We start from the raw sequence: 24632 nt of genomic DNA, 5'->3' as shown, positions 1-24632 counted from the left end.
TATTTTTATCCCGTTCTCAAAGGAAGTAAAGGATCAGAGAAGTGAACTGATGTGTCCGCAGTCATAGAGCTTGGCAGCAAGGGAGCTGTACCTTGGTCCCAGAAGCCTGCCCTCCACTAGTCAGGACTTAGAGCTGCAATCTTGCATTGCCTGCCTGCTCAGGAGGGAGCTCGGCTGGAGGCCACGGTCAGAGAGTGGCTCTGCTCTTAAATCTTGGCATGGATCATCCCTGAGTTCAGAGGCTCTTTTGTGAGGAGACACGCCTGCACCCCCACCTGCATACACATATACACCCCACCATGGGTGAGGGTGCTAGCGCAACCTGAAAGGTAGAAGACAGGCTGTGTGCAGCTGGGGCCTCCTGCGGCCACTCACTCAGCCGCACGGTGACAGCCAGTTGGCTGGAGGACTTCGGGGCCCCACGCTTAGCCTCTAGGAAGATAGGGCCTGACTCGTGCTGCCTAGGGAGCATGCCCTCAGCACCCCAGCTGCCCAGCCCTGCTGCCTGTGTTTTGTCTTCACTGTGGTCTCTCGGTCTCACAGGCAAAAGTAACAGAGGAATGTTCCCAGTACGAGTTTGAGAACTACATGCGACAGCAGCTGCTGCTTGCTGAAGAGAAGAGCTCCATCCATGAGGCCCGGGCGTGGGTGCCCAAGCGGCAATTCGGTAGCATGCCACCAGTGCGACGGCTAGGCCATGATGCACAGCCCATGACCTCCTTGGACACAGCCATCCTGGCACAACGCTATCTGCGGAAATAGTGCCCTCGGCTAGGGCACAAGCCCCGGCACACCTCTCCTCGGCCCCCCTGGGGCCCAGCCATCCGGCCTAGTGCCGGGCCCACAGTGCTGGACTGACTCCCAGGCTGCAGCAGGGACAGGGCAGGGATAGGGACAGCCCAGGTCACAGCCAGGGTCAACAGAGGTACCACAAAGCTACCTTTTGGGATGATTGCTTGATTTTTTTTTTTTTTAATCTGAGAATTCTAGATACCTGATCTGCTTTTAATCATGACATTTTAATCTACCTCTCTGCCTCTCTAACCACGCTGTCTCTGGACCGATTGCTGGGAGGAAAGAGGGGAGCTTAATCTTGCCACCCAGGCCCTGGAAGAGCTAGAGCCTGGCCAGGCCACTGCTCCCCACAGTCCATATAAGCTGACCATGCAGCTCGCTACTGGCCCCAGAAAGCACCCCTTCCCACCACCATCCATGTCCCCACCCCCCCCTCCCTGGGGCCTGCCCTCAGTCTAAGCTTTGGAACACTTTCACCTCATTTTCCGCCCAATTCAGATAGATTTATTTTTTTACTGAACCCAACTTCTCTCCCATCTCTAGGTTCAGCCAATGGCCACTCTCTGCCCCCAAGCTGGGCTGGATAATGGGGCCCACACCTGTATGTAGGCTCCCTTCTCACCCCCAGGCACCTAGGCGTTCTCTTGCCAGTTCTCTGCTCTCACCCCTAGGCCCTCTGTCTCTTGACTTGGCTTCTCTGTCTCAGCAGCTTTTCTGAGGTGCTGCACATGCACATTAGCCCTGCCTCCTTCGTGTGGTACCCAGGTAACATGGGCGTAGTGTGAAGGGACCTGTGGCCAACTTTGGAGGATGCTCTGGGCCTGCTGGAGACAGGCAACTTGTGCTCAGAGACCTCCCACCCTGCTTCAGAAATGTATCTCTCAGCAGACCTGGGCAGATGCCTGCCTGGGGAGAAGACTTGGAGGGAAACCTGTAGGGACCGGGGCCCTACCTGCCTGGCTTGAGAACAGCCCTGCTACCTTTTTGAGCCTAAATTTTGAAGTGGATGCCTGTCTTGCCAGAAATGCTGTTCTCTCCAGAATGCCCCTCCCTTCACTGGACTTGGCGCACCCAGTACCAAGCAAAGACCCGACTCTGGAGGCCTATACCTTGTGTTCCTCAGAGAGCGTGTTGGCCCCCTTCTGGCAGTTCTAGACCCTTCCTGCCCCTTGCTCTCCAGTGGGGGAGACCATGTTTCCTAGAGTGTGACTGACCTTCACCCCCTGAAAAGCTGACTCACTGTGAGTGACCTTGGGCAAGTTCCCAAACCTCCTTGTGCCTCAGTTTCCCCATCTGGAAAAAATGGGGCCACCTCTTGCCAGCAGTAGCAGGGCCGCCCATGCCCCTTCCTCCCCACCCCCTCATCCAGCCCTGGGCGCCTGTGCCTCTGTTTTGCTGGGTCTGCAGGAGCCCTCCTGAGCCCAGCGCCCCAGCACTCTGCTCTGCCTCGAGTTCAGTCATCCAGCCGCTGAGAGTCAGGGCATGGTGCTGGGTTGGGGGGGAGGGCTTTTTTCTATATTTATTTGATAATGAAAAGTCTCCTATGGGAGCAGAAATGCAGTCGGCCTGGACTTGTATCCCACGACTGCCCTCCAGTGAGGCTCTGAGGCCTGGCTGGGGCCCTCCTGGGCGGAGCCCCTGCCTAGTGTCTCAGGCCGGCATCCACAGCCCTCCTTTTAAAAGCAATACCTTCAGGTCTGCAGAGCCTGTCAGACAGCCTGGTTCCTCCCAAGGCCGACCCTTGGGTCTGATGGTATTTCTGGCAGTGCAGACGAGAGGAGGTTGGGGCCGCCCTCACTGGTGTCACACACTGAGAAGTCCTGTTGTAAAGAAAAAAAAAAACAAAAAAAGAAACAAAATGGAAAAAGTCACAAAAAAGTTTGTATAAAGACGTATTTTTGTACTACATGGGGACTCTTCCTGCATGTCAGCAATAAACTTCCTGATCTGGAGCCACCATGCCTGCAGCAATGCCTCTCTGTTCTTGTCCTCTGTCTAGCTCACCGTCTCTGTCCCAGCAAGGCAGGTCCCGTAGCTCTGGGCCCTGCAACAGGTGTACTGTGACCTCGGACCAGCAAAAGCAGGAGGGAACGGGGATGTCCTGCTTCCTGCCAGTGCCCAATGGGAGTTTCTGGCTTGGTGTGGCCCTGCTTTCTGCCCGCTGTAGGCAGAAGAGTAGCAAGGCCCTGACAACTACAAAGCCATCAGCACCTCTCTAAAAGGCCTGTGTCAAGCCGGGCAGTGGTGGCGCACGCCTTTAATCCCAGCACTCAGTAGGCAGAGGCAGGCGGATCTCTGTGAGTTCGAGACCAGCCTGGTCTACAAGAGCTAGTTCCAGGACAGGCTCCAAAACCACAGAGAAACCCTGTCTCGAAAAACCAAAAAATAAATAAATAAAATAAAAATAAAAGGCCTGTGTCAAAGGTTGTGATTGTTGGGTGCCATGCACTCGCAAGCCTATTCCAGGGCTCTGGGGTAAGGAGCTAGCTAGCACTGGTCTTTTCCTGTGCTGCCCTCGCCTCCTTGGGAAGCCAAGGGGTGCCTTCCTTCCTTCCTCCTTCTGTTGCCTAAGTTTAGACTGTAGATTGTACTTCCCAGCAAAGCCAAGAAACAGTGAGGGGAGAGGTAGGCTAGACCATCCCCAGCTGGGCAGGGAAGGCAAAAGGCACCACAGCAAATGAAACCTCTCTCAGACGAGCCTCTTCCCATGACTGCTCTGCCCTGCCCCTTCCCCGCAGCCCACACACCCACATAGTCCATCCTGTATGGACCTCTGCCCTGTCTGACCCAGGTCTACCACTGTGAGATGCCCTTCCTCAGCCCACCCATCAGCTGCTGCTCTGGACCTGGTTTCTATTCATAATCCCTAGCTTTGGGTACAGATGTCTCTGGGATTGTGTAGGTCTCCCAGTTCAGCCCTCAAAATTGGTCTAGCACCCAACTGATGCTCAGAACAGCCTAGTTTGTTTTCTTTTTGCTTCTAGCGTGTAGACAAAACAGCCCTATTTCTTCAGACTGTTTTCTAAGATTTATTATTTATACAATGTTCTGCCTGCGTGCCAGAAGGCACCAGGTCTCATTACAGATGGTTATGAGCCACCCTGTGGTTGTTGGGAATTGAACTCAGGACCTCTGGAAGAGCAGCCAGTGCTCTTAACCTCTGAGCCATCTCTTTAGCCCCGTTTTTTAAGAAAATTTTTATATTTTATCTCTTACGTGTATTGCTGTTTTGCCTGCATGTATGTACCACTTCTGTGCCTGGTGCCCACAGAGGCCAGAAGAGGACCTGAGATCCCAAGACTGGGAGTTACAGGTGCTAGTGAGCCCTCGTGAGGGTGCTCAGAACTGAACCCTGCTCCTCTGGAAGAACAGCCAGTGCTCTTAACCTCTGAGCCATCTCTGTCTCCTCTGGTTTACTGATCTCTTGGGACTGTTTAGCCTTTACTAATTTTCATGTTTTGTTTTTCCAACTCTATATAACAAGCAAGCTGAAGTTTCTCCAAGAGCCCAGACCACCTGACCCCAGGTTTCCGTCCATCTGTATGTCTTTTCTTCCCTTGCTTCCCCAGTCAGGTCTGTCCCCGAAGCTGTCCTGGATGAGGCTCATTCCTGTCTCTCACACTCCCCTGTAAACCCCAAACTCATCTTGAATCTGGCCACTTTAACTCCACTGTGAATGGCAAAGCTCTTGTCCCCAGCTCCCTCTTCCCTACGCCTGACAGTCCGGGTGCCACAGGGACTAGAGTGAGCCACCTAAAACCTAGGTTTAGCCAGGTGCTGTGGCATATATCTTTAATCCAAGATCTCTGACCTCTGATTTTGAGACCAGCCTACATCGTGAGTTCAGGCCAGCAAGGGTTACATATTACATAGTGAAGCCTGGGGATGTGATTCACCTAGCTTGCATGAAGCCCTAGATTTGGTCCTCAGAACTACATAAAGTGGTCCCATGCCTGGAAATGGGGAGAGTGGAGATGATCAGAAGTTCAAGGTCATCTCCAGAGGCCATGAAACTCTCAAAAACAAAAATTTAACAACTTTTGATCAAAATAATTATATTAAAGTATAAAATGTCAAGGAAGGAACCAAAGAGATGGGTGGTACAGCAGTTAAGAGCCCTTAATGCTCTTCCAGAGGACCTGAGTTTGGTTCTTAGCGTCCACATCAGGTGGCTTCCGGCTGCCTGCTCTTCCACCTCCAGAGAATGCAATACGCTCTTTTGGCCTTGGCAAGTACTGGACACACGTAGCAAATATAGACACATATACATAAACACTTTTTCAAAAAACTAAAACTGGGCAGTGGTGGTGCACGTCTTTAATCCCAGCACTCGGGAGGAAGAGGCAGGCGGATCTCTGAGTTCGAGGCCAGCCTGGTCTACAAAAGCTAGTTCCAGGACAGGCTCCAAAGCTATAGAGAAACCCTGTCTCAAAAAAACAAGAAAAGATGGCTTAATTGTTAAGTGCATTCCTTCTTCCAGAGGACCCAGGTTTGATTCCTATACGGTGGCTCACAACTGTCTAAACTGCAGTTCTCGGAACTCTTCGGGCACCAGTCAGGCTCATGGTACACAGACATACATGCAGACAAAACACTAAATTAACAAGCCTCCGGTATAGAGCCTGCCATAGTGATTGTGTTAGGTTTCTGTTGCTATAATAAAGACCATGACCAAAAGCAACTTGGGGAGGCAAGGGTTTTTGTCATATTTGTAGTTCATCATTGGAGGCAGAACCTGAAGCAAAGCCATGAAAGAATGCTATTTTTGCCTGGAGAGATGGCTCAGCAGTTAAGAGCACTGACTGCTCTTCCAGAGGATCTGAGTTCAATTCCCAGCACCCACATGGTGACTCAACACTGTGCTGTATACATAAAAATTTTTAAAAAAATTAAAAAAAAGAATGCTGGCCAGGCGGTGGTGGCACACACCTTTAATCCCAGCACTCGGGAGGCAGAGGCAGGCGGATCTCTGGGAGTTCGAGGCCATCCTGGTCTACAGAGCTAGTTCCAGGAAAGGCTCCAAAGCTACAGAGAAACCCTGTCTTGCTCAGATTGCTTTCATATACTCCCTAGGGTTACCCTTCTAGGAGTGGCATTGCCCACAGTGGGCTGGTTCCTCCATCAGTCAAGAAAAGGCCCCACTCACTTGCCTACAGGCCAAGCTGATGGAGGCATTTCTCAGTTGAGATTTCTTTTTTTTTGGGGGGGGGGGGGTAGGGACAGGGTTTCTCTGTAGCTTTGGAACCTGTCCTGTCACTCATTTGGTAGACTTGGTAGATCAGGCTGGCCTCGAAATCATGGAGAGTCACCAGTTTCTGCCCCCCAGTGCTGGGATTAAAGGCATGCAATACAGTGTTCTGCCTGCATGTCTGTCTGCAGGCCAGAAGAGGGCACCAGATCTCATTACGGATGGTTGTGAGCCACCATGTGGTTGCCGGGAATTGAACTCAGAACCTTTGAAAGAGCAGGCGGTGCTCTTAACCACTGAGCCATCTCTCCAGCCCCCAACTCAGGATCTTTGAAAGAGCAGCCTGTGCTCTTAACCTCTGAGCCATCTCTCCAGCACCCTCAGTGGAGTTTCTACTTCTCAAATGACTCCGCCTTGTCAACAAAAAACTAGCCAGTGTAACTTAACTGATCCATGTCAGCCTCACACACAAATACATCACAAACCATGACCTTCCTTCTCTTATCTCCAATAACTCAAGATAACTTTTTCTTTGTTTTTTGTTTTTCAAGACAGGGATTTTCTGTGTAGCTTTGGATCCTGTCCTGAACTTGCTCCGTAGACCAGGCTGGCCTCGAACTCACAAAGATTTATCAGCCTGATCTACAGAGCAAGTTCCAGGACAGCCAGGGCTACATAGAGAATCTATCTGGAAAAAAAAATACCCCCCCCCCAAAAAAGAAAAGAGGGAGGGAGGAGAGGATGGGGGGAAGAGAAGAGGGAAGGGAAGAAGGAAAGGAAAGGAAGAAAAGGAAGAAAGAGAAAGAAAAAAAAAAGGAAGGAAGAAAGAAAGAAGAAAAACCTGGTACCACCCGGGAGACTTTAAGCTCAGTAGCCTTGGGCTCCTCTGAACCACAGTTCAGGTGTGCTGCCCCAAGGAAACTTTCCTTCTCTGAAAATTTCACCTCAATAATGCTGGTTTCTTCCTAATCACAGCTGCTTTCTCAGCTAGGCCAGACCAGCATCCAGTCACGCAAAGGTTTCACTGAATTGGTTCTGGTCTCTTGTTAAACATGACTGATTCTCAGCCCAAGCTGACCAGAAACCACAGGTTCTTAGTTCAAACAAGCACATGAACAACCAAGACACAGCGCAGTCTGATGGAGGACTTTTCTGGTTTTTTGAGACAGAGTAGGGGGAGCCTGAGTGTGGAGCATAGCCTCCAGGCGAGCCACGGGCTGACGTGGGCAGGGACAGGCTGGATAAGCTAGAGCACTGAGGCCTCTTCCAGTCTAGACCCCTCAGCTCCCTAACCTGCCAAGACCTGCCTTTCCTGTTTCCTCTCTAAACCTTTCCAAGATGACAAATTCCTGTCCCAAGCAGATGGGAGGGCAGATGGGCCAGCCAGAGGACAAGTGTCAGGAGAGAAGAGAGGCCTGGCCCACTAGGCAGAATCTGCGGGTGGATAGGCAGACGAGAGATTCCAGCCATAGGGGAGAAACAAGCGAGCAGAGAGAGCACTGTGGCTGGCAGAAGCAGGCAGCCGGCCACTGTAGACAGCCATCTCAGCCAAAGGCTTTACCTACCTTCTCCATAACTTTTTTGAGACAGGGTTTCTGTGTAGCTTTGGAGCCTGTCCTGGAACTAGCTCTTGTAGACCAAGCTGGCCTCAAACTCACAGAGATCCGCCTGCCTCTGCCTCCCGAGTGCTGGGATTAAAGGTGTGCGCTACCACCGCCCATCTCTTCTCCAGAACTTTTAATAGCTCTCTACTTCTCAGAGTCATGGGGCCACGGCGTCACTTCCCATGCTTAACCACAAGGAGCTGGCTGTAGAAGGTAGCATTCCAGTAGTGCACATCCCTCTGCCGAGTCCAGCATCCGCCTCAACACTCCCTTTGTTTCAGCACGGTCTCTATTTCCCCAAGGCCGAGTCGCGTTTGCCTCCAGGCATGGTAGGTAGTGCAGACCGGTGTGCAGTTTCACAGAAAGCTATCTCAAACCTCACACCACGTTCATACTGACCCCACAGAGAACAGGTGTGTGCCACACAAACGAAGGAACAGACTCCTCCATACACAGAGGTGGACAAGCTAGGCTGCAGCACACGCTAATATTATGTAGTCAGCAGACCATGTTCCTCGAGTCCTGGCCTCCAGCTGCTCTTCCCTGCTAGAGATCTTTATTTTCCTTCTGATTTGAGTTACTGAAAGCTGTGTCAAAGTTGTTTACCAGTTCTGCTTCACGAGCACGTGTTGCCTTGCCTTGAGGATCAGAGGGTAAGGTTTTCACCTGTTGGCCCACCTGACTGTTGGGTATATGAGCCTCCATGGTGTTATTGAATAGAGGGCTTCTCACCAGGGACTAGAGGTCCGTGTTTCTGTTTCAACCTCCAGCCCCTTGCCCGAAGCTCACGAACTGTATGGTGGTGCAGAGAAGGCAGACAGGTGTTGTGTGCTGCAAACACATTCCCAACACTACTTCTTCTCTATGTGTCCAACTAGCCAATCACACACACCTTGGAGAAGCAGGGATGCACCGTGGTCCTCCACGGGCAGCACTGATGGCACTGAAATGTTGCCCCAGGCTGGTATTGATTCTAGTGCTAACTACCTCTCAGCCCTATATAACCCAAAGGGTCACAGCCCTGCTGGTTTGCTGTTGAGGACTCCTCCAGAAGATCCCTCAATGTTCAGGGCTCAGGCTTTAGACTCCCTCCTCCTTGTTCTCTTGAACTGGGTGACCCACCTATTCTCGGGATGCTAAACAAACCCATCTGGGCTCTCCTTGCTGGAAATGGTATTTGGCAGCTGGTGCTACATCTGCCTCTCTAACACCCACACCCAGGTAGCTAATCTGATATCCAAAACCTGACTCTCAGTCCTGCCCCACCCCCGGAGAAAAAACAAAATGAACAAACAAACCAGAAAACATTGCTGCTCCCAAGACTTTCCTCGCTTGCACAGCCCAAGATCAAGGCTAAATTCCTCTTCCCTCCAAACCACCTCCACACGGGAACTTCCTTCAGAACACCACCTGCCTCCCCCATCCCTCCTGTTAATCTGGGTTAAACCCAGACCACTGCTTCCCGGAATACATACCAGCCTGCTCCCTGTCTCTCTGTCTCAGTCCTTGCCCTGCTGTGGCCAAGCCTGTCTTCAAGCCACTTCAGGAGTCTTTCCAAAGTGTGGAGTGGGTAATGACACTCCCTTACTGAAGACCCCAGGGCTTATCATTCACTTACAACGACATCTGAGCACCTCGGGAGCTGCAACATGGCCTGCATGGTCTCACACCACGGATGCTAGCTCTCGGCAAACCATGAACTCCACTCCTGCTCTTATTCCTTATGCCTACCTAGACACTTCCCCCCCACCCCGATCTTGGCATGGGTGCCCTCTCCTCAGGACCCACGTCTTTCCTGGGGTGTTCCCCATCACAATGGATTCCATCCTCTCCTGGACACCTCACAGCCCGAGAGTGCCTGCCTCCTTAAAGACTTTATATAGCTGGGCGTTGGTGGCGCACGCCTTTAATCCCAGCACTCGGGAGGCAGAGACAGGCGGATCTCTGTGAGTTGGAGACCAGCCTGGTCTACAAGAGCTAGTTCCAGGACAGGCTCCAAAACCACAGAGAAACCCTCTCTCGAAAAACCAAAAAAAAAAAAAAAAAAAGACTTTATATAACCTCTTTATTCTGAATTTCCATTTTTAGGAGGATCCAGGCATCTCCTAACGGGGTGGAGTGGGGTGCGTGGGGGGGGTTGTTCTCATCCTACACTGAAATGCTGAAGCAGCATTATATGCAAATAGGTAAGCACACCTGGGCCAAGAGACCTGCACGCTCACGACGCCTACTAAACAGTCACATACTCCCAGGTGTGAGTCAGCCCACTTCTTTCTCCATCTTCTCTTGCCCCCTACTTGAACCCAGGCCGGCCTCGGGGAGTGTGGGGGGGTGGTCCTGCAGATTGGACGGGGAGGGGGGTTAATGGCCCTCAGGCCTCAGGCAGCGCCTACAGCTATGCCTGCAATTTCCTCTCCCCATTCTTCCCCTCCTCCTTCCCAAGATTCCCGCCAAGAAGGCCTCCCCCTCACCCCAGCCCCAGCATAGGAAGGGGAATGGGGGGGGGTAGCCAGACGACAAGTCAGAATAAAGAGCCCAGCTGCAAATCCCCCAGCACACTTCTGTGCAAGCCTTGAGCCCAGGTGGAAGCACACGTGTGAGTTTGGGCAGGTCCAGCCGGCAAAGCAGCAAGGACGTTCCCTGCGCTTGCAGAGGCAGGGGCCCCGTTGGGGTCTGCAGCGCGCCGGGGCCTGGCTCACCGCCGAGTCCTACAATCATTGACCTTGGGTGACCACAGCAGCTGGACACACTCAGCCAGGCCACTGGGAGGAGGGGCTGAGAGGTCCTCTCTCCCCGGAGGACCAATGAGGACGTGGAGGTGATGGCTTAGTCCGCTGGGTCCACCAAAGGGCTGGTGGGATGACCGGGTTTGGACCCGCCCCCATCACAGGAGGAGCCAGGCACAGGGAAGTAGTTTGGAGCCTGCGCCCTATAGTCAGAGTTGTGGGTTCAAGTCCTGACCATGTGGCAGAGATCTTCACGATCTTTATGACTCAGTTTACATCCTCTGCAAATTGGAGATTTAATGATAGCCACATTGTAGGATTAATAGGCTTACAAGGAATGTCTATGGGGGGTGGGTACCTCCGGCGCCCAGGCCTTAGGGATGTTTAGTTAATGATGTTGTTGTTAGTACTAGCTGGGGCGGCCCCTGTGAGCGGCCTCCCCAGCGGCTTCCTGTAGGGGAGCAGGGGCCGCCCCCTCTCCCCTTCCTCCAGGCGCTCTTCCTCCCGCCTCTCCGCCCCGCCCCGCCCCGTCCCGTCCCTCCTCTTTCCTCAGAGGAAACTTTCCGCCGGCTGGACCATCGGGGTGTCCGGCCGCAACACGGTGCGAACCGAGTAAGGCGGACGGGGCGGCCCGGCCCGGGTGTATGCAGCCCCCGGAGAGACGCAACTGCCGAGGGCAGGCAGCGGGACGCTGACGGGTGAGTGAGCAGGGCTGAGGCCTCGCAGACGGAGGGGTGCAGGAGGGAGGCGGCAGGGGAGCCCGAGGCACCGCCTCGTCCTTCCGTGCGCTGGGCCTCGCCTGGGGACCCCACGAAGGGGCGGAGCGTGTGCGGCTTCTCCGCTGCTCCCCGGGATGAAGGGGCGTCTGCGGAGAAGCAAGGACTCTCGGGCAGAGCCCAGATCTGTGACCAAATGAGGGGAACTGCTCTCCTCCAGGGTGGAGGAGCTGCCCCAGGAGTGAGCGCCCTGGGCCCTAGAGGACCTGACCTGGCTGACCTCGCAGGTTTAGAGGAGAGCCGCGCCCCAGCAGCATGGATGCCCCAAGGAGGGATATGGAGCTACTCAGCAACAGCCTGGCGGCCTATGCACACATCCGAGGTGAGGGCCAGGCCTGGGAGAACGGAGCCGGTCTCAGAACCCAGGCAGCCCTCCACTCCCAGCTGCTCAGTCCTACCCCCAGATGCCTGTCCCCTGCTGCCCTTCTCTTCTGTGCCCCAAACTTAGGCCCTGGATCTCTCCCAGATGGGCCGACTCCAGCTGCCAGGCCCCCCTATGACCTCCGCTCCCTGCTCCCTAGCTAACCCCGAGAGCTTCGGTCTCTACTTCGTGCTGGGCGTCTGCTTCGGCCTGCTGCTGACTCTGTGCCTACTAGTCATCAGCATCTCCTGCGCGCCTCGCTCGCGGCCCCGGACCCCTGCTCCGCGCCGGGACCCTCGCAGCAGCACCCTAGAGCCCGAAGATGAGGACGACGAGGATGAAGACACCATGACGAGGCTGGGCCCGGATGACACACTCCCGGGCCAGGAGCTGTCCACTGAGCCCGACGGGCCCCTTAGTGTCAATGTCTTCACATCCGCAGAAGAGCTAGAGCGGGCACAGCGGCTGGAGGAGCGTGAGCGAATCCTGCGGGAGATCTGGCGCACTGGGCAGCCAGACCTGCTGGGCACCGGCACGCTCGGGCCCGGAGCCACGGCCACAGGCACACTGGGCCGTATGCACTATTATTGACACACGACCCACAGCATGGGTCCCTGAATACTGGACTTAGGACTGAACTCAGTGCTGCCCCAGGGCTTTCAAACTGCCTCTGCTCCAATTCTCCTGGTGCTATTGGGCGTGAATCGCCGCCTGCCAAGCACTCTTTACTGGGCAGGTGTGGGTGGGGGGGAAATGCCAGGTCCCACCTTCTCCTCCTGGTAATAATCAATGACCAATGAAAGCTAGTCTCAGCGACTCAGTCTCGTTTAGTTGCCGCTGCTTTCAGCAGTCCCCCAGGCTCCGGTTTTGCAGGGGAGTCCCAGGGATGTGGGTGTCACTGCTTTTGCTGGTCACACCCCCTCTGGGGGTCCATCCAATGCATGCTTGTGCTCACTTTACAGACCAAAGAATCAGGCCGAGACATGCCTGTCGTACTTGCACACGGGACAGATATTACAGGCATTCCTTACTAGCCAACGCTTGGGCAAATGTCACTTAGTCCCCTGCCCTATGACCTGCCCGGGATGTCACTGCAATCACCCAGGGATGCCTAGGGCTCAGACCTGGATGTTAATTCTATTAGACCTAGTGCCTGAGCGAAGCCAGAAGATCGCTTCTGGGCCGAGTATCATTCCGAATGAGTGGACACAGAGGTCCCTTCCGGCAGAGGCCAACTGGGAGGAGCTGGGCCCAGAGAAGGCCGGCTCCACCCCTCTAGCGCACAGCTGGGTTCCTGAATCCAGGAGGGTCTGGGCCCCTCCACCCTGCATTCAGCGCAGGGCTGGCCTCCGAAGGAGACTACAACCCCCACCCCGCCCCCAACCATCCGGTGGATAAAAATAGCCTTGCACAGGACTTGAGAATGGTAATGGGAGCCACATGTTGGCCAGATGTGCCCGAGAGAGCGCGCCAGGAATGCGGAGGGTGGTGTGCTGGCTGGCCCCGCCCCACACGGACCAGGCTGGTCTAAGAGTTCAGTTTTTACTTCCTTGGAGTTTCTCAAAGTTGTGTGCAAGGGCCGGGCGGCCGGAGCAGGATGGACGTCCCTCCAGGTCGGGCTGAGGTTCCGCCTGAGCCCTCCCTTATTCCGCCGGCTGTGTTTCCGTCTGCGTTTGCGCCTGTTTGAAGGACTTCTTGGTCCTCTGCATCGTCCGAACCTAGTCGGGAGAGGGCATCAGGGACCGGAGCCAACAGCTACTGCCCTTCCCCTCCTGGGTCTGCATTTCACCCACCTCCAGCAACTCGACTTTCTCATTCGCGGTCTTCAGCTCCTCCCAGACATCACTCATCTTCTGTCTGTGGATACGGGGTTCAGGTGAGATACTGGACCCTTCCCTTTGTCTCCCGCCCCGCCCATCTGCCTCACCGCCCACTTACTCCAGTTTCAACTCCAGAAGCTCCAGCGCGCTCTTTAGTGACCGCACCTCTTCCTTTAACGATGCCACATCCATAGCATCTGCGCTGGCGCTGTCCCTCTTGCCTTCGGAAGAGGTTAGTGGGACCACGGGATGAAGTGTGGGAGCTCCTTCAGGGTCTGGCATCCGTTTGATAGTATGTGGTACTTGGGGAGTGAGAACCGACTCTTTTGGAGGCACCTGCTTTTGGGGACTCACCCCTTCAGAAGACAGCTCTTTGGGGAGTGGTTCTTTCGGAGCTGTCTCATCTTTGGCTGGGAGACCCGTCACGGCAGCCTCATCTTCAGGCTTGGAGTGGGCTGGGCAGCTGTCCCCGTGCCCATGCTTCATCTTACAGCAGGACCTCTCTGGGGGGTTAGACGCTTGAAAGTGCTGTCCTGGCACCTGGATGTCATTTGGAGGTGCAAGAGTCTGGGACCCCTGTGTGGTTTCTTCGGGAGACAAATGCTGGCACTGAGTGTTCTCTCTAGAAGGGTCCTCTTCAAAAACCATGTGCTCTGGGGTCAAGATCTTTACTAGTGCGGGGGCAGTGTCCACAGGAAGGGCCGCCTTCGGGTCAAAGATTTCAGCCTTAGTTGGGGCTTTTAGGGCAGGGGCTTCATCCCCAGAAAGGGCACTCCCTCTAGTGATAGCCGTGTCCACAGTGGTATTCTCTGCAGTGGGGATTTTGTCAGAATCCAGGGCTTTCTCTGGAACGCGGTTCTCTGGAATGGAGACTTTGTTGGCAGCTGGGTTCTTCTCTGGGCCAAGGGTCTTATCTGGAAGCCGAGTTTTTTCTGGAGTGGGGGTTTTATTTGTGGAGGGGGCCTTTCCCGGGCTTCTCTGGTCATCCTCCTGCGGTGATGGTAGGGATGGGTCTTAGGTGGAAGCTGGTTACTTTAAAGTAGCTTCCTTGTTTCCCTTGGGATCTTTTACCCGTGTAAAACACACCTGTGGGAACCATCTCCTTCTGGTAATGCCCTCTCCCACGTCTCTGACCTCTCACCTGACTCGACACAGAATGCTGTTGAGAAGCCTGGGTTCCGGGTCGCTTTCTCCCAGGTTGCCGTGCCCCCCCATTGAGGAAGCTGCCATTGAAGCCTATGAAAGTAGAACTTCAGAGACCCAAGCTCATCTCTATCGAGCAACACCCCGCCCCCCCCCATCCCTGTCTTCCACCGTAGGAAGTGAACCCTTACCACCCTTACCGGCATCTCGGGATGGGCGTTTCTGGCTGTCCCCACTGGGTGTGGAAAATGTCCTGGAACACATCTCCATCAGCAACATGACAGGCGTGGAAGGGTTTCTCCTCTGCATCCCCCTCCTCCCCAATGCCCTCCTCCTCCTTACTTGACTTTGCTAGGTGCCGAGGCAGCTGCTGCCAGCCTCTTGACGGAAGGTAGGGATGTTCTGGGCATCAGCTTTTTTGATTCCTTAGCAGGAGCTGGGAGGAAAGAAAGGAGTGATGTCCATCTGCTTAAGTCTCTGGCTGTGTGTCCCTGAGCACAGAAGTGTGACGGGAGATGAATTCCATCTGATTTTGAGAGCTCACCCTGGGCTTAGGGAAGCATGGAACATAAGGGAAGGCTTTGTGGGGGCTCTCTATCCTGCTTGTCAGGTTTTGATCCCCTCTTTGAAGATCTGCCTGCTCCCTGTTTGGTGCCCATAATGAGTTCTCTGGTTCAGACTTCATTCTGTTGGACCAACCACCACTACCACCACCACCACCACCACCATCACACACACACACCTTTTTCCCAAGACAGGGTCTTATTTGTAGCTCTGACTGTCCTGGAACATACTATGCTATCTCACACCTTTTACGTGATCCTACCCAATCTTAGGGGTTTAATCATCATCAATAATCCAGTGATGCCCAAATCTCCATCTCTGTGACCCTTGAACTCTTGTCATTCCAGCTGCCCTCTCACCAAGGTCATGAGTTCAAAGAATGACTAGATTACACAGTCTCAGAAAACCAGATCATTTTGGAGAGCCGCCAGCACCAACTACATGGCATCTAGATGCAAGTTCCTGCTTCCCACACTCTAGCCCCTGAGCCTTCCTCATTTCTGCTGTTCTCATGCCTCCCACGTGCTCATCGGCAGGGATGAGGCGGTGGCGCACGCCTTTAATCCCAGCACTTGGGAGGCAGAGGCAGGCGGATCTCTGAGTTCAAGACCAGCTTGGTCTACAAAGGGAGTTCCAGGACAGGCTCCAAAGCTACAGAGAAACCCTGTCTCAAAAAAAAAAAAAAAAAAAGAATGCCTTTGATTCTGTAGACCAGGCTGGCTTTGAACTCACAGAGATCTACTGCCTGCCTCTTTGTCCTGAGGGTTGGGATTAAAGGTGTGCGCCACCACTGCCTGGCCTCATCTTTTAAAAATCCTTACATTGCAGTTCTAAAAAAATTCAGCAAGAGGGATGAAGAGATGGATCAGGAGTTAAGAGCACCGATTACAGAGGGCCTGGATTCAATTTTCTACACCCACATAGCAGCTAACCGGGTGCTCTTAACCCCGGGAGCCCCACTTATTGCTCTTGTAGAGGACCCAAGTTCAGTTGCCAGTACTCAACGTGCGGGGAGATTCGTCTCATAACAACCTATAACTCCAGCTCCAGAGTGACCCACAGCCTCTGGCCTCTGTGGACACCAGTACATACACACAAGATACACCAGAAGCATATATGGGGGGAGGTGTTTTTAGCTTTTTTTCCCCCTCCCAGAAAGGGTCTCTACATAGTCCTAGATCTCACTCTGTAGACCAGGCTGGCCTTAAACTCAGAGATCCACCTGCCTGTGTGCTGACGGCTGGGATTATAGGTGTGCCACACCCACGAAGAGCGGATATGCATGCTTTGAAACAGGGTCTCACTGTTGTCACCCAGGCTGAGCTGAAGTCTCCTCCTGAAACATGCGAGCAGCTAGGAATCTAAGTGTAGCCACAACAGCAGCAATAGTGTACAACTTTTAATTTTTTGCTCTTGTTTTGTTTCTGTCTTTTGAGACAAGGTTCCTCTGTGTAGTTCTGGCTATCTTGGAACTCAAAAAAGCATTTTTTGAGATGGGGTCTTGCTATGTAACAGGCCCTGGCTGTCCTGACCATGCTGGCCTTGAACTCACAGAGTACAGGGATTAAATGTGTGTGCCATCACCTCCCAGCACAATTTTTGACTTTTAGGTAGCCTGATATCTATTTGTGTACTTATATGCATACATGTGCATTAGCCCAGGCGTGTGGGGCAAAGGACAACATAGAGGAGTCATTTCTCTCCTACCATGTGAGTATCCGGGATCAAATGCAAAGTCCACAGGCTTCGTGCCTCTACCTGCTGTGCCACCTCACCAGCCTCAGTAGACAGACTTCAGTGATCTGGACGCACAGTATGTGCCAGTAATCCCAGCCTCCTCCAGGAGGTGCAGGGAGGGAGAGTGCTGGGTGTTCAAGGCCAGCCCTGGCTAAGATATAACACCTGTCTAAAGTAGATATTAAAAAAAATCCCAACAACCAGGCATGGTGGCACACACCTGTAATCCCAGGCAGAGGCAGGTGGATCTCTGTGAGTTCAAGGCCAGCCTGGTCTACTTAGTGAGTTCCAGGACAGCCAGGGGCTGTTACAAAGAGAAACCCCATTTCAAAAAAAATACAAACACAATGGTCATAGCAAGCCACATGAAGGTGACGACGACAGCAATGACACTGGAGGGGTCCCAAAGGCAGCCACACAGGGGCATCCGCATCAGACAAAGCCACTTCTGTACACGGCACACACTGACTTAACATGGCAGCATGTTAGAATAATCACAGACTTTAATTACCAGCTTTACTTCTTGGTAGCAGTGTAGGAACTTGGGCAGGCGAACTCTGTACCCGTGTTGTACCCGTGTCCTCGTCTTCGAGACACAGATAACAATATGCACCGAAGGGCTGTGACGAGACTCTGACTCAATACTAAGTATTCAGCAGACAAAACTCAGTATAGTAACTCTGCACCCTGCTGCTTAGATTTGGCTAAGTGATTTGTAGGGCCCTCCCACCTGAGAGCAATTCTATGCTCCTGAGGATAGTTTTCTGACACTTTGGGATTTAACAAGGTAGGAGAAGTTCTAAAGAAATGCCTCATCAGGTAAGAGCATCAGCTGCTCTTTCAGAGGACCTGGGTTCGATTCCCAGCACCCACATGGCAGTTCACAACCATCTGTGATTCCAATTCTAGGAGTTGCACCAGGTGCAAACAAGGTGCAAAGACACACATGCAAGTCAAACATTCATACACACAAAATAAGCAGAAAGAAAGAAGTACACAAATAGAGCCAGGCAGTGGTGGTGCATGGCTTTAATTAGCCCCAGCACTTGGGAGGCAGAGGCAGGTGGATCTTTGTGAGTTCAAGGCCAGCCTGGTCTACAGAGTGGTTTCCAGGACAGCCAAGGATACACAGAGAAATCTTTTTCAAAAAGAAAAAAAAAAAAGGCAAATGAGAGAAGTGAGGCCAGAAAGTGGTGTCCTGGTTTCATTTCTGCTGCTGTGACACAGGGAGGAAGGGTTTGTTCAGTTTCCAATTCCTCACAGTACTGTGAGGAAGCCAAAGCAGGAAACTTCAAATCCGCAGACGAGCGCAGAGAGAAAATAAATACGCAGCTCCTTCCTTGCTTGCTGTCAGCCAGCTTTCTCTTATGCTGCTCCAGACTCCCTACCTGGGAACAGCGTTACCCACAATACACTGGGTCTTTCTATGGACTCCCTACCTAGGAACAGCGTTACCCACAATGCACTGGGTCTGACACAGCACAGGTGGTGAAGTGGGTGACTCTGCTCTGGCTCCTGTGCTTGGGGCCTGTGAGTTGAAGCCGGGTCCTAGGCCCTGCTCCCTTAGCTTACCAACAGGCCTAAAGCTCAGCCACCCCGCGTCACTTCTAGGGAAAGCCAAGTGGCTGGTGGGAACTGGTGTCCTCCAGTTCCTGGCAGAAACAACAGCAAACCCTCCCGGAAATCTTCCCAAAGGCTTCCAAGGCTCTTGCAGCTAAGATCAAGGCAGGAGTTCATAAAGGTAAAAGTCACACAAAAAGGCAGGCCGCTGTGAGCAGTCAGCAGGCCCTGCTTAGGGCACACACTGGGATTCTCAAGCGGGGAACGTGACACAGCTTAGGTAAGAAATTAGGATGCATAAGCAACAAAAGGATTATCTGGAAGAACCGGCTATGAAAAGCAAACAGAAAACTGCGTGACTACAGATGACCACAGCATTCCTGGAAAAATACACAGTGCAAGCCCATGACCTACATGGTTACGGACAGGATTTACCGTACGTGTACAAGTTAAACAGCAGGGTGAACCCAGCCTAAAGCTAGAGAGAGAATCGCTAGATGAAAAGTGGGGTGGGGGTGATATGATCCAGACCAATGTTCTTGGTGAGGCGGCGCCTAAGTCCTCTCCCAGAACGGCAGCGAGGAAGATGGACAGAGGACAAGATGGGCATCTCTGTGCTCCCAGGACAGCAGGGAGGAAGATGGACAGGACAAGACGGGCATCTCTGTGCTCCCAGGATGGCAGCTAGGAGGATGGACAGAGGACAAGATGAGCATCTCTGTGCTCCCAGGACGGCAGGGAGGAAGATGGACAGGACAAGATGGGCATCTCTGTGCTCCCAGGATGGCAGGGAGGAGGATGGACAGAGGACAAGATGAGCATCTCTGTGCTTGTGACACTGTCCAAGGCAGCGCGGTAACATGAGAAGTGTCTGCCTGATAGTGTTCCTCCCTGGGACTGCTCATCCCTTCCGTCCAACGGTCCACAGAGTGGGTCTGCAGTGCAGAGTTGGGGAAGGGGTGCAAGTGTGGGTTTCGGTGGCTGTGAGGAGCCACAACTTCACTACTCATGTGACACCCCTCCCTACCCCACCCCCCATTTGGGTTGGACAACACAACCAACCCAAGAGTAGTGAATGGTACTTCATCAGAACACAAAACGCTGCATCAAAGGACAACATTAACAAAGGATGCCTGGGCTGGAGAGACAGCTCAGCAGGTAAGAGCACTGGTTGCTCTTCCCCGGGCTAGGGCTTCAATTCCCAGCCTCTATAACTGTCAGGCCAGTTCCAGAGGATCTGGTGCCCTCTTCTGGCTTCCACAGGTACTGCATGAATGCAGTACACAGCCGTACATGCATGCAAAAAACCCATACATATTACAAAAAACAAAACAAAACAACAACAACAACAAAATGAAAAGATAGGAAAAGGTTTTACCATCGTTTTTGGTGTACTGGGGGTTGAGGCTAGGGTGTGCCTCATGCTTGCCAGACAAGGGTTCTATCACACAGCTATAGCTTCAGACTTAGCTTTTCATCTAGAACATAAAGAACTCCTGTAACTCTGTAGTAAAGAACACAACCCAACTGGAAACACAACCCTCAGAGTCAGTAAACACACGAAAAGCTTCTCAGTGCCAAGTGGTGGTGGTGCACACCTTTAATCCTAGCACTCAGGAGGCGGAGGCAGACGATGAGTTCAGGGGGCCAGCTGACCTACAGAGCTAGTTCCAGGACAACCACCGGGGCCACACAGAGAAACCCTGTCTCGAAGAAACAAAACAAAGGAACAAAAGCTTCTAGGCGAGCCGGGTATTGGTGGTGCATGCTTTTAATTCCAGCACTCAGGAGGCAGATGCAGGTGGGTCTCTGAGTTCGAGGCCAGCCTGGCCTACAGAGCTAGTTCCAGGACAACCAGGACAAAGAAACTATCTCAAAAAAAAAAAAACAAAAAAAAAAACCCAAAAGAACAAAAGCTCCCAGGCACCATGAAGCCCCCAGAGGAGTGCAAATCCAAACCACTAGACACTTGCTGTCCACTACCAGGGCTCTACTGAAGACATTAACAAGCATCAGTTTGAGTATGGAGACCCTGAGATCGTCATACACTTGCTGGTAGGAGGCGGGAGGACCATAAGTTCAAGGCTAGCCTGGACTAAGTGGTGAGACCCTGTCTCAGAGATCCGAGGACTGGGGATGTAGTACCGTGTCAGAACATTTGCCTAGCATGCGCCATGCCCTGGGTCTCCAGCACCGAATAAGGATGTGGTGAGGCTGAGGGATGGCTAAGTGGTCAAGAACACTGGCTGCCATTGCAGAGGACTGCAGTTCAATACCCAGCATCTACATGGAGGCTCACAACCATCTGTTCAGAGGATCCGACACCCTCTTCTGGCCTACACGGACACCAGGCACATATGTGTTGCACAGACATGCATGCAGGCAAAACACATACACATAAAAATAACTAAGTCCCCTGCCCCCATATAGGGTTTCTCTGCATAACCTTGGCTGTCCTGGAACTCGCTCTGTAGACCAGGGTGGTCTCAAACTCAGAGATCTGACTGCTTCTGCCTCCCGAGTGCTGGGATTAAAGACTTGCGCCACCACTGCCCAGCCAACATTTTTTAAAATATCCTCTCAGAGTTAGGAATGATAGTTTTCTGCTGAAAAGACTACAATTCCCACCTTCCTGTGAAGGCGGCCAAAGCCATTTCATGACTCTTATGAGGGGCCACATCCCATCTTCGGTAGGCATTTTGGCCATCTGCACACCAGGTAACAAACATGCCCAGTTGCCGTGAATAAACATCATTATTCTGCTTAAGATCAGACCAAGTCTCTCTTTCGTCTCTCTAGCGACAGTGAGCAGTTCACTCCCGGAGCCATCTCTCCACCCCAGATTTATCTCTATGGACTTTGAAGCGTAGAGCTACCACCACGATATAGCTCAGTGGAAGGCACTGGTCTCATTTGTGCAAGGCTCGGGGTTTGATCCTGACTACCTCCCGGACCAATAGACACGCCAGCGGGGCTATGTGACCATCGATGTCAAAAACCACACAGAAGCATTAACATATGAACATATACAATTGGACTCACACAGGAATCACACAGCTCTGACAGGGGCCTTGACCCTTCCCTCCCTCCCCGCCAGGGCAGGATGTTCCTATGATATACTGGACTAGTGGGGAACTACGAGCGTTTAGGAACAACTGAAAACTGGTGGGTCAGGGCTGGAGAGATGGCTCTGAGGTTAGGAGCACTGGCTGCTCTTCCAAAGGTCCTGAGTTCAATTCCCAGCACCCACATGGTGGCTCACAGCCACCTGTAATGAGATCTGATGCCCTCTTCTGGTGTGCAGGGATACATGCAGATGGAACAGTATACATAATAAATAAATTAATTTTAAAAAAAAAGAGAGAAACTGATGGGTCTTTCATAGAACAACCCCTCAACCCCACATTCCCCAGGCACTCACGTGAATCCCGAGATATAATTTTCCGTGGGACCAGCTTCCTGATCTAGACGAAAAAGAAATATGAGAATTCAAGGACAAGTTTCAAAACTTTTAGGTCCAGTCTCATTTAGGGGTGACCCTCTAGCTGTGTTCAAGGAGTTCCATGCCTGTTGCTTTATTCTTTGTGTGTGTGCACGTGTGCGTGCGTGCATGTGCAAAATTCATGTACTATTGTGTAGGCAAGAGGTTGACATAGGGAATCTGTTTCTTTTCTTTTGGTTTTTCGAGACAGGGTTTCTCTGTAACTTTGGAGCCTATCATGGAACTCACTCTATAGACCAGGCTGGCCTCGAACTCACAGAGATCTGACTGCTTCTGCCTCCCGAGTGCTGGGATTAAGGGCATGTGCCACTACTGCCCAGCTGGGAATCTTTCTTGATTCCCCCTCTTGTATAACTAGCTGTCCTGGAACTCATTCTTTAGACCAGGCTGGCCTCGAACTCAAGAGATATGCCTATCTCTGTCTCCTGAATGCTGGATTAAGGGCATGTGCCATCACACCTGGCTTTCTGCCTAATTCTTTAAGGGAGTCTCCCAATCTGCCTCTCTACAATCCTGAGGCTAGAAACACATGGGTGCTGCCATGCCCATTTGTCATTTCTATGGGTTCTGGGGATCTGAACAAAAACACTTGAACCCTGAGCGATGTCTCCTCAGCTTATCCCGACATGTTTTCAGAGAGTTCTATGTCCCTTTATCTAGTGATCCAGCAAATGCCATGATTTTTGACTTTTTTTTTCCAGTTTTTTATTTTTGAGACAAGGTTTCTCTGTGTAGCCCTGGCTGTCCTGCTTTGTAGACCAGGCTGGCCTCATACTCAGGGATCCGCTTGTCTCTGCCTCCCCAATGCTGGGACCAACGTATGTGCCACCATACCGTTTCCCGATTTTTTTTTTAAAGAAGTCTTTCCTCTGCCCTCCCAGTGTCTGGTTCAATACTCACAGGGGGTGGAGGAAGCACGAAGTTGTCTGGAAACAGTCCTCTTCTGCCTTGACACTCGCCTTCCCACCAGCCCTTATCCTCTGTGGTCTGGTTGAGAAAAAAAGACAGCAGGGAGGTGAGCCTCCCTCAGGCCCTCTTGCCTGGGTCCCACTCCTTACCCTTCTGTGCCTCCTAATCCTCTCACACCTTTCTCAGAACTTTCACCAGGTCCCCCTTGTGCAGCGCCAACTCATCCGGGGCCTCAGGCTGGTAGTCAAACAGGACCCTGCAGGTCTCTGGGCAGGAGACTGAGAGAAGGCATTCTATTGTGTAGCCTCCCCCAGTGCCTCCCACCCACAACCTACCTGGTTTCCTTCCTACAAGGCAGGGTGTGTCCTGGCACCGTGGGAGGGATTCTTTGGCTAGACGCTCACCTGTCCGCAGGTAGTCTGGAGGGCTGTCATAGGTCAAGTTGCTCAGCTAGAAGGGGCAGAACAAAGGAAGAGGAAGATGAGCCTGAAGCCATTTTAAGAACTCACTGGGCAGAGGCAGGCGGATCTGTGTGAGTTCAAGATCAGCCTGGTCTACAAAGCAGAGTGAGTTCCAGGGTAGCCAGGGCTACCAGGGCTACACAGAGAAACCTTGTCTCAGAAAAAACAAAACAAAACAAAAACTCATTGGCTGTGCCTACCCTGACCCAATTTACCTTAGGAGGCTTCGGTGGATTAGGGACGACTGAAGGCATGTCTGCGTTTCCCAGGCCTGGAGAGGGACAATGAGGTTAGGGAGGTCCTAATTTAGCTAGGTTCTGGGAGAGGGCTAATGGGTCAACAGGGTCAGGAAGGTCATTGGGAAGAATCACTGAAGACTGCAGAGTCTGGTCCCAGGGAATCACAGGGTCACGGTCTCACTTGGGGGCCCACCGTCCAGCAATTCCACAAAGTTGGATGGGAAAGCTCCCAACTGCCCGTTCTTCTTCCCCAGCCACCAGCCGTCCTCAATCTGGGGAAGGGGAAGGATGTGCGAGCATCTGGGTCTGTCCAAGAGTCTCTGGTGTGTCGACCCTTGGTTCTGCCCAAGGACAGCCTCCTCCCCTGCTGCCTCCCTTCCCATCGCCCCCACCCTCACTTCGCTCTCTTCTGTGTGTGAAGAGCTCCGCATCTCTCATCGTACCCCTCACCTCCTTTATTACTTCCACAATCTCCCCAGTTTGAAGCTTCAGTTCGTCTGCCTGCTCTGGGCTGTAGTTGAAGTTCACTTTGCACCATCTTTGGGGACCCTGAGAGTTGACGGGGTGACCTAGGCCAGACAAGCAGGGGGGGAGCTCGAGCAAGAAGCCCTGTCCACAGCACTGGGGAAGGGGCGGACCCCCGAGCACGGCCTCTGGTAGCTTTAAGCCCCGCCCTCTAGCGGAGCATTGTACTTGGAGCCAATCAGGGGGCTGCATAGTAGCCTCGCGGCCCCTCCCGCAGTCGTTACGCTCCACGCGGGCAGCCAGCCCCCACGCGCCAGCCCAGCGCCAGACTCACCGCGGCGGAGGCGCGCATAGCGCGGTCTGGGCTCAGTGACGCCCCGCAGGGCCTCGGGAATCTCCTGGGAAGATCGCACGGAGGCGGCACTCAGCGCAAGGCCCAGAGCGGGACCGGGCCCGCTCCCCGCACTGCCTCACCCGCACCACGCCTTACCTGCACCAGTCTCTTGGGAAAGAGACCGTGGCGGCCCTGCAGCGTCCCGTGCAGCCACCCCCGGACGGTCCCTGCGCGAACCTGCCGGACCACATCCCCTGGCGCCAGGCTCAGCTCGTCCTCCGTCTGCGCACGGTATCTGGCCAGGACCAGGACCTCTGCGGGCGGAGGGCGGGCTAAGAAAGGCTGGGGAACGTCCCTGGACATTAAGAACTACCCGAGACCCGCACACATACCCATGATTTCTGGGGACCCCTGCACAGCCTTGCGGTCAGGCTGGCGGTTGAGTATA

The 24632-nt window shown here is 53.1% G+C and overlaps 3 protein-coding genes across 5 annotated transcripts in view; 2 read left to right on the top strand and 1 right to left on the bottom strand.

The window, feature by feature from the left end:
- Stk40 (serine/threonine kinase 40) overlaps positions 1 to 3089 on the top strand; it is a 37756-nt gene extending 34667 nt beyond the window's left edge. For both annotated transcript variants that reach the window (XM_057784629.1, XM_057784630.1), the window contains exon 11: positions 544 to 3089. In XM_057784629.1, coding sequence (XP_057640612.1) covers positions 544 to 762 — 219 coding nt within the window. In that variant the 3' untranslated portion in view covers positions 763 to 3089. The remainder of the gene's footprint in view (positions 1 to 543) is intronic.
- Positions 3090 to 10437: 7348 nt separating this feature from the next.
- On the top strand, positions 10438 to 12278 carry Eva1b (eva-1 homolog B). 2 transcript variants are annotated; one of them, XM_057784871.1, is made up of 3 exons: positions 10438 to 11011; positions 11317 to 11411; positions 11611 to 12278. In XM_057784871.1, exons 2-3 carry the CDS (start codon positions 11345 to 11347, stop codon positions 12039 to 12041), a joined length of 498 nt encoding a protein of 165 aa, XP_057640854.1. In that variant the 5' UTR covers positions 10438 to 11011; positions 11317 to 11344; the 3' UTR covers positions 12042 to 12278. The 2 variants fall into 2 exon arrangements, with proteins under 2 accessions (XP_057640854.1, XP_057640853.1); XM_057784870.1 differs by having other exon boundaries at positions 11250 to 11411.
- An 815-nt stretch (positions 12279 to 13093) lies between these two features.
- On the bottom strand, positions 13094 to 24580 carry Sh3d21 (SH3 domain containing 21). The gene is made up of 16 exons (XM_057784226.1): positions 24577 to 24580; positions 24341 to 24498; positions 24185 to 24248; positions 23836 to 23954; positions 23567 to 23657; positions 23362 to 23417; positions 23090 to 23135; positions 22863 to 22963; positions 22677 to 22763; positions 21696 to 21738; positions 14756 to 14849; positions 14614 to 14666; positions 14412 to 14506; positions 13389 to 14260; positions 13244 to 13307; positions 13094 to 13168 (listed from the first exon to the last, which is right to left on the bottom strand). The coding sequence occupies exons 1-16, from the start codon at positions 24578 to 24580 to the stop codon at positions 13094 to 13096; spliced, it is 2022 nt and encodes a 673-aa protein (XP_057640209.1).
- Between the last annotated feature and the right edge of the window lie 52 nt (positions 24581 to 24632).

Source organism: Chionomys nivalis, chromosome 11 (assembly GCF_950005125.1).
Source record: "Chionomys nivalis chromosome 11, mChiNiv1.1, whole genome shotgun sequence".
Lineage (NCBI taxonomy): Eukaryota > Metazoa > Chordata > Mammalia > Rodentia > Cricetidae > Chionomys > Chionomys nivalis.
The sequence above is the reverse complement of the archived record's forward strand: the minus strand, read 5'-3'. Positions and strand labels throughout refer to the sequence as shown.